The sequence below is a fragment of the Dipodomys ordii genome, unplaced genomic scaffold (assembly GCF_000151885.1).
Source record: "Dipodomys ordii isolate 6190 unplaced genomic scaffold, Dord_2.0 Scaffold11, whole genome shotgun sequence".
Lineage (NCBI taxonomy): Eukaryota > Metazoa > Chordata > Mammalia > Rodentia > Heteromyidae > Dipodomys > Dipodomys ordii.
Window position 1 is genome coordinate 12,696,637 of NW_012267227.1, and position 13,629 is coordinate 12,710,265.

The 13,629-nt window shown below is 41.7% G+C and overlaps 1 protein-coding gene across 1 annotated transcript in view; it reads left to right on the forward strand.

Moving 5' to 3' along the window:
* The window catches only part of Fbn1 (fibrillin 1), a 199,469-nt gene that overhangs the window by 85,005 nt on the left and 100,835 nt on the right, over nt 1-13,629 (forward strand). The window contains exons 6-8 of the mRNA XM_013010126.1: nt 1,508-1,705; nt 5,599-5,724; nt 10,685-10,810. Of these exons, the coding sequence (XP_012865580.1) occupies nt 1,508-1,705; nt 5,599-5,724; nt 10,685-10,810 (450 nt within the window). The remainder of the gene's footprint in view (nt 1-1,507; nt 1,706-5,598; nt 5,725-10,684; nt 10,811-13,629) is intronic.

Sequence of the window (13,629 nt, forward strand, 5' to 3'; positions counted from 1 at the left end):
AAAATCCCCATGAGACTCTTTATCTCCAATGAACCACTCAAAAACTGGAAGTGGTACTGGGGCTCAAGTGGTAGAGTGCTAGCCTTGAGCACAAAGAGGCTCAGGGACAGCACCCAGGCCCTGAGTTCAAGTGCACAACTGACAAAAAGAAAGAAAAGAAAAGGGAAGGAGGGAGGGAGGGAGGAAGGAAGGAAGGAAGGAAGTCCTGATGGCTATTGTTTGAATTCAACATTTATAATTCCCAAAAGAATGCATCAGTAACCAACACTGAACATTATGTACTGTAACAATGGAGAATTAGAATCAATTTACACCAACCATCTCATTCCTTATGTTAAAACCCTACTGTTTGCATAAGTACATTTTTCAAAATAATTGTTTATTTTTTTGTATTTGAAATAAGATATATCAAATCAAAACCAAACCAGATAACCATTTCTTTTGTTCACACAAAACACCTCCCAGGAGGTGGTTGTACAACTTATTTCAAGTTTTGAAATTCTTTACTTTTTCCAAACTATAAGCAAGAGCCTATAAGCTCTATGAAGGCAGAAGTTTAGTCTCTCTCTTTCTCTCTCTTTCTGTCACTTAAGTTTATTTTTAACTGATACTCAGAGCCATAAAAATGGCACATATAAATGAGTTAACATCTTGTTTCAATAGCTACATACATGATTTATTCTAAATAAATCTGTCTCCTCAAATATTTCTCCTTACTTCCAATATCCTTTTTCCCCCCCAGATGTGGAAGAATACAGAACATTATTGTTACCTGTAACCAGCCTACTCTATAAAAGTACACCCAAACTACTCGTTCCTAATTTCCACTTAGCATGTGTTGATAACCTCCCCTATCTCCCCCTTCCTTCCACTCTGCCTGGTACCCGCCCATTCTACTCTTAACTCCTATGAGATCAGCTTTTTGAAATCCACACGAGTGAGATCATGTCTTTCTGTTCCTGACTTAGCTCATTTAACATAATGATCTCCAGTTCCATCCATAGTGCTGCCAATGACAGCATTTTTACCCTTTTTGTGGCTGAATAGCATTTCACAGTATGCATCTACCGAATTTTCTCTATCAGTTCGTTAGTTGATGGACACACGTGAGTTGTCTTCAGTTTTTAGCTCTTGTGACCAGTGTTGTGATAACTCTGCTTTCATTTCACTGATGCTCATAGGGGCTGAAATACATTTTCTTGAGTGTTACTGTAACATCCCAATGTTAACATTTGTACAGCAAATTTACTGTCAAAGAGTTTTTCCCGAGTTCATCTCATCCTTGCATGCGTCTTCGGAGTGGATAGGAACTGGTGGTCTTCCTTTTTAAAGATGAAGAAAATGGGGTTCAGAGGTAGAGAATATAAGGCTGACTACCAAAGTCACTGGTACTTGTTTCCCCTCCAGAAGTCTACTTTCTGAAGACAGATGGGGTCCAGGAGTTGCCCTCCGAGCACAGTTCCCCGCTTTTCTAGACTTTGATGGGATTGTTGTTCTTTCTTTTTAGATTACAGAACAGGTCCTTGCTTCACTGTGGTCAGCAACCAGATGTGCCAGGGACAGCTCAGCGGGATCGTGTGCACAAAAACTCTCTGCTGTGCCACCGTGGGCCGAGCCTGGGGCCACCCCTGCGAGATGTGCCCTGCCCAACCTCACCCCTGCCGCCGTGGCTTCATTCCAAACATCCGCACAGGAGCATGTCAAGGTAAACCTTCAGTGTGATCAGTTATTTATTGGATACTGACTTGCCCCGAAGAGCCGTTCCTCAGTGAACTTAGGGAGAATGAAAAACCTGTGTTAGAGACAAACCTCCAATGTGACTAACTGCATGACTTCAGGAACGTGGCTCATAAGACACAGCTGAAGTCTCATTTGGCTTTGCCCCCCGACCTCCCCTTGGTACCCTTCTGAGGCTTGAACTTAGGGCCTTGTGCTCTTGTGTGGCTTTTTCATTCAAGGCCACTTCAGCTACATCTCCACTTCCAGCTTCTTGCTGGTGAGTTGAAGATAAGACTCTCTCTAATTCAATTAGTCTGCCCAGGCTGGCCTCGAATCACGATCCTCAGGTCTCAGCCTCCCGAGGGAGTTAAGATTAAAGGCATGAGCTACCAGTACCCAGCCTGATTGGCTTTTCCTTGCCAGTAGTTTTCCCCAAAGCCTCAGAAGTGTTTTTCTGTACCTCTGACTCCAGGGCTCACAGTCATGCTGTGTCTTGATAGAGGATAGGGACACAAAGCAAGATTGGAGAACAAGGTGGTTACTGTTATGTTGTTTTTTCATTTTTCCCCCCCTATCCTTGCCTCTGAAACTGTTAAGAGTTCCTACATCTCATGGCTGGTACTTAACTGACCTGAAGTAAATTGTTCCTCTCGACATTTGACATGCTACATTATGCATATTTTTTTATAAGTCAGAAATAAATTAGAATTGGTTTCACACTTTTAAATATCCCCAGATGTTGCCTGCTCCCTTCTTCTGCCTCCTAGAAACCCTTCCTTTGTTTTTGGCGTTTGCTCTAGTTCCTCCAGCTGTACAAATTCTTTCCTTGTCTAGATATCTGGCAGGAAGCAAGAGGAAGGGCGCAGAGGCAGCTTCCTGCTAAACTGATGGGACCGAAAACTCCCAGGTCATCTCTGCTGCCCTCAGCGCATTTTAAAAAAGACAATTAACAATATTTTCAGAAAACTCAGGATACACTTTAGTGAGGCAAATAGATAACAGTTTGGCTGTGCTCTGTATGTTCGTTCTAAAAATATCCTGCACGAGCCCAGAATTTGGCCTTGGTCACACAACTTTGTGGGCCTTCATTGCATTATACTCCAGTAAATTCCACTTCGGATGCTCTTTGTGCTGGCTGTTGTTGTTGTTTTTTTTTGGGTCTGGTCTTGGGGCCTGAACTCTGGGCCTGGGTGCTGTCCCTCAGCTCTTCAGCTCAAGGCTAGCACTCTACCACTTGAGCCACAGCGCCACTTCCAGCTTTTTTCTTTTTGCTTATGTGGTGCTGAGGAATCGAACCCAGGGCCTCAGGCATGCAAGGCAAGCGCTCTACCACTGAGCCACCTTCCCAGCCCTGTTGTTGTTTTTTTGTGTGTATCACATACAACATCTTTGCATGCCCGCCCCCCTCCCCCCCAACAGATAATGTTGCATGTCAGGAGCAGCACGAAGTTGGTTTGAAACCCTGGAACTATAAAAGGATTGACTGTAGAATTTTGTAAAAACAAGAGTTAAAGTAAAACAAAGTAAAGTAAAAACAAGAGTAAAGAGGCAGAAAGTTCCAGTGAAGAATTGTCAGTCGCTGTATTTTGAAGTTAGCGAATTTGCCCATGAACTGGCTGACAATGACGTGAAACGAAGGTCTCTAGTGCCCAACTCTCTGTCCACAAATTCATGGTCAGAGGTTCAGGTGTGCACAGGAGCAAGGGAAAGAGAAGAAAAAGGGAAAGGGATAATTTGACTATTCCTTACTTGGTGATTTGTTTCGTACAATGTGGATTTGGCCAACATATGCTTCCTGTTCTTTCCTGGCTGCTATTCGGTATACCCACCAACAAAGACTTAAAAAAAAATAAGACAATTTGTGGAAAAAAATAGTAGTTTATATTGCCACTTGGAGAATGAAATTCGTCTGGGTGTTGTTTGGTTTGGGGCCAACATACTATCATCTCAGGGCTGTCTTTTGTTGGTCTCTGCCCTCCTTGGCAGATGTGAGGGGCGGTGGACAAATGGGTTCATAGCGGGCTTCTCATGTCTATGGTCTTTGTACATAGAACCAATGGAGAGCTGACCTCTTGTATATTTTCTCTTGCCTTCTGAACATCAAGATTTGTTCAGTCTGTGAAACCACGATTTCAAACAACATAATAAACATATTCAAACTATCAAGAGAATGGAAAATTCTGCTCTAAGGCAAAACTGAAATGGACTATGAAACCTAATCCAATTATATTTCAATATAGTCATTCATTTGTGGGTCAGAGCAGTCCTTGGAAACAGGAAGTGACACTTGCATGCCAAAATAAATGGCTCTGCTTTAAGTGCCTCTTTCACTGCACAACGAGGAATGTTGAGATCCTACGAATGGCAGTCATTCTGTTGCTTCACTGACTTAAGAGTGAAGTTAAAAAGGACACTGGCTTTCCAGAGCTCTAGAAGAATACACGATATCCAGGAAAAAAAAAAAACATTAGATTCTCACTGAGAGCACTTTATCAAATAGTCTCTTCCCTGTCATGTCTGAACAGAAGGAAAGAATGTACACCTAGATTTAGTCTCTACAGCTGCGACGATTCGTTTTGTTCTGGAAAGGCTAGTAGTTGGGATTATACATTGAACCACAGGTGGGTCCCCAGGTGCTTGGCTAGAGCACCCAACAAAGCAAACAGAGTCCTAGGCTCTGGAACCTTTGTTATGGACAGTGCATGAAACAAAACTGTTACGTATGAGATCCTTTGACAGTACAGGCCAGGGCACCAGATGTTTCTATTAAAGTGGCCAGAGAAGAGCTCATGGCTGAAGGGGGCACTGGTCAGGGACTGAGAGGTGGGACAGAAGGAACCCCATTGTGTTCTGGAGAGAACATTCCAGGCAGAGGACCTACCACTACAAAACTCAGAGGCAGGCGTGTCTTGGTGTGTCTGATGTGCTTTAAGAAGACCATCTATGTGGTAAGAGAGTAGTGAGGGAGGGAGCAAAGTGAGAGATGAGATCAGAGAGGTTGCATAGAATGGTCTAGAACTATGCAGGGACTTGAGTTTTGTGTTGGAGACTTACTTTTAAGAAGGTGCCCTCTCACAGCGGCTCTGCTAATGAAATAGGACTAGAGCTGAGGCCTGGGCCAGAGCTGAGGAAACCCTGATTTTCTGAGATATTTAATGTTTACTGCATGAGACATTTCCAGGGCCAAGCGTATATAGTCTGAGGGAACTGACACAAATTTTGTCTTAACTAAGCCGTTCAGTACAACACTTAAAGGTTGTCATATTGTAGATTATATTACATTTTAATTTTTAAGGATTTCTTGGATAAGTCTTATGATTACTACCAATCTGGAGGTGAATGGTAGAGAGGAAATAAAGGCCTTGTTCACGGTACTCTTACATTCTGCTGTGTATGAAATGAAACTCACAAGTTATAGAAATATCCTCCTCTGCATGAGAGAGGATACAAGGTAGGAAACTGAAAAATACTTAAAAAAAATAGAGGGCTGGGAAGGTGGCTCAATGGTAGAGTGCTTGCCTTGCATGCATGAGGCCCTGGGTTCCATTCCTCAGCACCACATAAACAGAAAAAAGCCGGAAGTGGTGCTGTGGGTCAAGTGGTAGAGCGCTAGCCTTGAGCTGAAGAGCTGGGGAACAGTGCTCAGGCCCAGAGTTCAGGTCCCACGACCGACAAAAAAAAAAAAATAGAATGTCCTTGCCTCGCTGTGTTAGTAACTACTTTGTATTCTGTAATTATGAGAAGTAGTTTGTCTTATCATATTCCAAGTGTGATCCCACACACTGATATAAACACGGTAATGGAGTTGTGGACAAATGAGCGTATTTTCTTATGTAACTAAATTTTATATGAATCTTTGTCTTTTGCAAAATTTGACAGATGTGGATGAATGCCAGGCCATCCCTGGACTCTGTCAAGGTGGAAATTGCATTAATACCGTTGGGTCTTTTGAGTGCAAGTGCCCTGCTGGACACAAATTTAATGAAGTGTCCCAAAAATGTGAAGGTAAGCAATCCCATACTCTTTCATTAAGGGGGAATGGGGCAGGGCAGGCAGAACTCAACATCAGCCACACGTTTGTTTGCAAGTTGTTCCTACATCCTTCTGTCTTTGTCATCTCCATGAAAGTGTAAATACAATATTCCTACTAGGAATTCTATTCCTTTGTACTGTTGAACTCTCACTGAGAGAGAAAAAAAATACTCTGCAGCTTTTTCCACATTTTTAGACACCCCCCCCAAATAAGAGGTCCATCTGATTCGAATTAAATGTTAAAACATGAAGTATTTGGGGGCCAATATTTGGTCTATAATGTTCAAGACACATGTTTCTGCATAGTTCTAGACATATGAATTCAAATTTGATCATTAGATCTCATTCTGAATAATACATCATCTGGCATTTTTTTTCTGGTTACAATGTATGTTTGGGTTTTCTTTGTGGAGGAGTGGCTATTAACCCATGTATTTATGTTCCTAGTACAAGTTTAAGATTTTTTTTTCTAGCCAGGCACTGGTGGCTCACACCTGTAACCCTAGATACTCAGGAGGCTGAGATCTGAGGATCACAGTTTGGAGCCAGCCCGGGCAAGAAACTCGGTGAGACTCTTATCTCCAATAAACTTCTGTAGCTCAAGTTGGAGAGTGCTTACCTTGGCAAAAGAAGCTCAGGGACAGTGCCTAGGACCTGAGTTCAAGCCCCAGGACTGGAAAAAATTTAAAAAAATTTTTTTAAAAGAGAAAGAAAAGAAGTTTTCTCAGTTTGATATATTCAGTCCCAAGAGATATCAACAACATCAAGACTGAGGACAAACATAGGCTACATAACTTACCACGTCTCTGTTTTGTGTTCTGAAATCCGACAGCTTCCAGCCTAGGGTAGAGTTCATTTTCTCTTTGTTGTTCACTAAGACCAGTCGTTAACAGGAATATTCTGTGGATATAGATGGGACAGAAGGTACAGATGTTACATTCATACAATAGAAAAATGGCAGGGGCACCTGGCAAAGGAGACCTGTCCACCCCTTCATAGTTGGGAAACAGAGAGAGAGGCTCAGGGACTGAGGTTCTGGTGTCTCTTCTAGAGGGTCTGCCCCAGTGATGTAACTTTCTCCCACTAGGCCCTAAATGTTCTACCACTTACAGTAGTAGCCTGAGCTGGGGACCAAAACTTCAACATTAGGATCTTTGGGGGACAGATAAGATCAAAACAATAACACCTTCTGAGCATTGTTGACTTTTAAATATATACCTCTCTCTTGATTTGGAGAAGTATTTTTTAAACAGTACTGTATCTGATCACTGATTAAATCAAATGGGTCTCAGTAAATTTATAGGATGCTAACTACCACTAGATTTGAGGAGGTTTGCTTTAGATTGCTTTTGATGAGATCTTCTTTTTTCAGGATTCTTCCTTCTTTCTCTAATAACCTAATTTCCCCAAACTTAAAACTTGTGGACCGATGTTTATATAAATATGCACAATCTAGATGAATTTTAAATATACAATAGCAAGGGGAAATGAGTAGACTTTCATTTAAGAAGAAAAAGATAAAGATTTATGGCTGTGATTTGAGAAAAGAGAGAAAGAGTTCTGTCCACCTTTTTTGTTGCCTTTTCCAACTGCAGAGTGCATGTGCTTTTGGAAACCAAGTTCATATTTGCATAGGTTTCCGTGGAAGGAAATTAGAAGTAAAAAGTGTAATTAAGGGATTAAGTTTTATTTCTGGAAGAATTCCCTTGGATTCTTAATTAACCACTAATATTTTGGGATTTAGATGATTGTCAGCCCAGTCATCAACAATTAGAATAGCACTGCCTGATGCAAAAGATTTTTTCAAAAAATGTGGCTCCTAAGTTCATGCACTCTCTAATACATGAACCAAAGACCTTAAGACTTCCTCTTTCCAAATAATGGCATATTTATGTGATGGCCACTTGCTATTAGGAGCTTTTATGCTTTCAGCACCCGCGAGAGTCCTTGGGGTTACGTGACCCTTTGTTACGGGTGGGGCTTATCCTCTGGCTGTGTGCAAGCCTTTCCTTCTTGTTGCTTGGGGAATTTGGCATCTAATACATTTAGGCAAAAGAGCCCTGTGATCAAGGTGGACCTGTTAAGTCCTCAATCTCATATAGAAGCCTAGCCACATCAGCTGCCATCTCTGAGTCACTATAGTATCTTGAGGGGCTCAATGTCATAAAAGAAGCATGCCTGGATACCAGAGGTACAGCAATCTGGTCCTGTGTTCACACCTACATCATAGACATTCAGTGAGGTCACATCCTTAAAGTATTTAGATAATGCCTAATTCTCTACACACATACTCTCGTTATTATCATAGTTGCCATGGTTATCTTCAAAAAAGATTCTACTTCTATCCTAGCTGGTATGCAAAAGATGTGTCCTCTAGCCTTACCAAACTAAGTTTTTTAATAGCTTTTTCTGATCTTTGCAGCCACTTAAGCTCTTTGGGTATTGGTGATTGATATATACTCACTGGCCTTAATGAAGATGACAACCATCCATTTTTTAATAGGTTGAAAATATTTTACCCTTTTTGTTGTTGACTTAGCATGCATTAAGAATGTGGGGTTCCATTGTGATAATTTTGCAAATCCTTATAGTGTGCTGTGAGCACGTTTATTAACTCTACTACACACAATGCATGCCCTTCACTTCTTAAACTGCATTTAGTGGGTTGAAGAAATATTTTTTTGCTGGGCACTAGTGGCTCATGCCTATAATCCTAGCTATTCAAGAGGCCGAAATGTGAGGATTGTGGTTCAAAACCAGCCTGGGCAGGAAATTTGTAAGACATTTATCTGCACGAAACTACCAAAAAATCCCACTAGAAATAGAGCTGTGGCTCAAGTGGTAGAACACTAGGCTTGAGCATAAAAGCTAAGGGACAGTGCCCAGAACCAGTATATATATATATATATATATACACACACACACACACACACACACACACACACACACACACACATACTATCTGTCTGTCTGTCTCTCTGTCTGTCTGTCTATCTTGAGATGATCTGTAGCAGATAGTTACCTTTGGTCGGTCTGTAGTAGGCATTATCTTTTAGGGACATTTTGTTGGAAGTATGTTCTTTATTGTTTTGTCTTCTGCCTTTAAATGAGGTTTGGAATACCATAGACTCTTTGATACTCTTGTTTGATTGGATTTGTGTGTTTGTATTGAGTAAAAATGTGGCTGAAAAAAGATCTATGATAAAGACCAGTTTTAAAATGCTCTTTGAGATACTGTAGATTCTACATTTGTCCCTGCCCTCGGCCATTACTTTGCTTGAGTGTTTCACTCCAGTAACATTTTTATCTGCTGGAATAAAACACGCACCTTTACCATTACACAAATTCTCAGTGACATTGCTGTTTATGTTAGCATTGGTTCTCATATAAACAACACAACATTGTTTGCTTTAGTGTCTAGCCTAGCAAAGAGGAATGCTTTGAAAATGTCATACTGCCTCTACCCAGTGTCACTACTGCCTTTTGACTAACGAAGTAAACTAGAGCCCAACTATACTTAAATCTGAGCCACGTAGAGCCCGACTTTGCTATGTGCAGAGTAGAAGTTAGGCTAGAGAAGATATGTTCTTATTTGAAGTCAGAGCTTTTGTGAGCTTCAGTGGTGTCAGACTGTCCATTACAGTACTGGGGACAAAGTCAACCTATCCCGGGATAACAAGACAGACCTGCTCGTTTGTTTCCGAGAGACCAGGTAGGTTCTCTGAGCCCTGACTTAACTTCTGCACTAAACGAGGATTTCTCAGTTTTCCTTCTCAAGTTCTTCTGTGCCACATGTTCACATTTGTCCACGTGTAGCGTGGGTTCGTCCACATGTTCACTTTTGTCCATGTGTAGCGTGGGTTCGTCCAAAGCTCCTATTATAGCAAACAGATTGGTCCTAATGGAACATTCATAGCTGCTTTTCAGAAGATCAGTGGCCTCAGGCCTACGAGGCTGACCCTGGTTTGGGCCTCTGTAGTATTCAGTTTGCTTAATCGGAGATGTACTAAGGAATTAACTAGAGGAAGAGAAAGAGAAGAGAAAGACTGCACAGACAGAGAAGGTTTGCTGTGGTACATCCCAGAAATCACCTTTGCTAACCCCAGAAGAAAATGGGGAGTTGGAGGAGTGGCTTTCGGAGTTGTACTGCGTGGGGTTGAGATGTGTCTGTCATGGGGCATGGAGTACACGAGGAGACTGTCACCTTGGACGAGGCAGCCTTTTGTAACCCAGGCAATGATTCCCAAAAGATCTGAGAGCCAAAGGCAGCATGCTAACAGTCCTCCCCAGGAGCTGGGACAGCAGGGCCTTTCTTCAAGAAAACTCTGGGGAGATTCAGTGTCTCACCAAGTGTACATTCCCCAAACCCACAGAAAGCCATCTAATGGTAGTTTGGGTGTGCCAATGAAAAACCAAAGATGGTACTTGCAACCTGGTCTCGTCACTCAAGTTGGCCAACTCTTGCTCAGTGCTCAGACCACAGTGCTTCTCTGAAGGATTTCATTATCTGATTGTAGAAAACTGGATTCAAAAGCAACAGAGGAAGCAATGAAGAGCATAGAGTATTAGTAGGGAGTAGAATTCCATACGAAACATGGAGAGGAGAGGAAAAGTGAAATTTCAAACTAAATGGCATCTGGCATATTAGCATACCAAAGTTAATTGTTGAGACAACCACAGTTTTCAATTTTAAAAAGGGGTGAGTTTACTTTGCTTTAATCTCTTGAATTTGGTAAACCCCTTGGGTAAATCTGTTTTAAGAGAAACACATATTTGGGACTCACTACTTCTCCGGGTAGGTTTTATTTTGTAAAGATGTCTGTTTCCAGTGACGTGATTTTTAACTAGTGATGCATCCAAATCCCCATAACCGTTGCTAGTGTCATCCTGCCTTCTACCAATACTCAAACTCTTTTCTTCCCTTATGTTCCAGACATCGATGAATGCAGCACAATTCCTGGAATCTGTGATGGGGGCGAATGTACAAACACAGTCAGCAGTTACTTCTGCAAATGTCCTCCTGGTTTTTACACCTCTCCTGATGGCACCAGATGTGTAGGTAGGTTTAATGAAGATGTCACTGCAAATAAAAACCAGTGCTTCAATGGAAGTCTTTTTTGAGTAAGTTTGTTGAGCATGCCGGGGTGGGGTGGGGGGCACATCAGGCCTCCTCATCTGGGGTCAGAGGGTGCAGGTATGGAACTAGAAATGTATTGGATACTTCAAACACCCTGGTAAAACCAGAGGCCTCCTGGGGCTAGGATGGGGAGCTGTTACCCTCCTCTCCAGTCACTTCACAGGGTCACCGTTCACTCAGGTCAGAAATTTTACAATGATCCCTTAATTGGTCTTCCTGTTTCCTGGCCTCTGTACAATCCGTCCTGTCAGATTTATCTTCCTAACATTGCACTTTGATTAAGTTACACAGCTGCTCAAAAAATTCTCAAGTAGTTTTCCACTAGCCTTTAGAAACTGATGGCTTTCAGTCTGTGTCCAATGGATTTTTTTTTCCAGGTGCTAGGTAAGGCCTACAAGGACTGCAAAGGTTAAAGGACTCATTGTTACTGTTCTCTCTCCCTCTCTCCCCCTCCTTCTCTCCCCCCCTCTCTCTGTTTCTCTCTCTTTCGTGGTATCTTGCTTGCTCTCTCTCTGGCTCTTCTCTCTGTCTGGCTCTCTGTATGTCCTGACAGTTCCACTCTTATTTGATGTAATATTTGGGTTCCTTATAAGATATCACACAATATTTGACAGCTTCTAGATGTAACAAGTATTAAGACTTCCTCTAGAATCCTAAGATTGGGCACAGCCCAATAAATAAAGGGCTTCACTCTCTAACTCTCTCTCAAACTTACTAACCTATTGCTGCAGTCCAGACTTCTCCCCGTCAAGTGGACCATTCACTTAGCTCCTTCATACTTCTAGTCATCCTCCTTACACCACTTAAAACCCTTCTTCCCTATTCTAGTCCCCTTTTGTGCTTACACTCAGGCTCTGTCTTCGAATACATCTCAACTGGGTTGATGTGAAAGCAGTTTCTCCCTTCCTTGAAGACATTCTTTTTATAAGTGGATTTACAGGGGAACCTGTGTGTCTGTGTGTTTCTGTCTTCCTGATTACGTTTAAGCTGCCCTTAAAGACCAGTAACTACTGCCCTTCCTTGCCTAGTGGGTGTCAGCCTACTTGTTTGTACATAGTAGGTGCTCAGTAAGTATTTGTTACATATCATCACAAGTAATTCCTCCTCCTCTTCCTCCTCTTCTTCCTCTTCTTCCTCTTCTTTCTTTTGTTCCTCTTCCTCTTTTCCCTTTTCTCCCTCTTCTTCTTCTACTGTACTAGGGTTTAAATTTAGTCCCTCATAATTGCTAGTCAACCACTTGAGATATACCCACAGCACTCTTGTTTTTTTTTTTATTTTTTTAGATAGGGTCTTTCACTTTTCCCCCTACAACCTGGCCTTGACCCACAGTTCTCCTACCAATACCTCTGATGTAGCTGGATTTCAGGCACGTACCACAGTGTCTGGCCAAGTAGTTATTATCAAGGTAAAGCTAGGAAGCCTGTATCACATAGCCTTGAGGAAATGCTATATATTTGAAGCTTATCTGGTTCATGTTTTCAAAGCTGACCTATACTTTTCTTTCATAGTTTGTCTAGCTTTGTTTTATTCACTTAAGGTAAATAAGTTAAAGATCTCTAAATTAGCCTTTATTTTTATTTTTATGTCATTTTTATTGTAGAAAATTCTTTACTTTTCAAAACTTTGGTTGGTTGTCTTTTTTGTTTTTGCTTTTGTTTTTTTTCTGTTTTTTTTGTTTGTTTGTTTGGTGGTTAATTAGTGATATGAGTCTGACAGGCTTTACCTGCTCAGGCTGGCTTTGAACTATGATCTTCAGATCTCAGCTTCATGAATAGCTAGAATTACAGGCATGAGCCACCATTGCCTAGTCTCAGAACTTTCTTTTAGCTGGACTGTGCAGGTATCTGTTTTTACTAGAAGAGAGGCACATCCTCAGCACATACCAGGTGTCCCTACCTTTGCCTTACTTCCTGTTTCCTCCTTTTCACAGTCTTGTCTCAAAGTCGTGACCTTTCAGTGGCTCAGAGTCACACTGTGGTATGTCAAATGATGTCATAACAACCAGAGAAGATGTAGTCAATAAAAATGATACATAAGAAAGTGTCTGATCCTGTTGTTTTGGAAGATACTGTTCTGCCAGAAATAAAATTCTTCTAGAGCTATTGTATTTTATAGAACGAATTATTTTCAGTCACTGGTGTTTTGAGCTTATAAATATCTAAAACTTTATAAAGTGTGTTGAGACCTTGGTACAAAGGGAAGTATTGGCTGAGAAGCATTAGATCTGAGGATGAAGTAATTCATTCCTTTAAACAAATTCTCACAAAGTCACAGACTCACCCGTTTCCAGCTGAAAAATAAGGAAGATTGTCTAAGGATCAGTGAGCGCAGCACAGATTTAATGCTGTTTTCCAATACATTTATATAAGTGTTTGCCTGAAGTGGCCCAAATTAAGTAGTTTGAAACCAAGGACAACCTAGGCTGCCTTCAGAGTAGAGACATGTCTTTATAAATAACTGACACTGCTAGTGGTTTTCCTAGTGCCATTTCTTCCTATGACACATATGGTTTTCACCATTCATTCCCACCTTGCTTTCCCAAAGCAAGACTTTGGCCAAAGGCACCAGCACACAGGGGCCAAAGGCATGAGACACGGCACTTCTGATAGGAGCGCTGAGCTCTCAGCCTCGCTTCCGTGGGACACGGGTGTGAGTCAGCTCTGCCACTGCCTTGGAATGAGAGATTGAGGTACCAAGGCGGGAGCTTGTTCTCACTGGTTGCTTGTGTGTGTGTGTGTGTC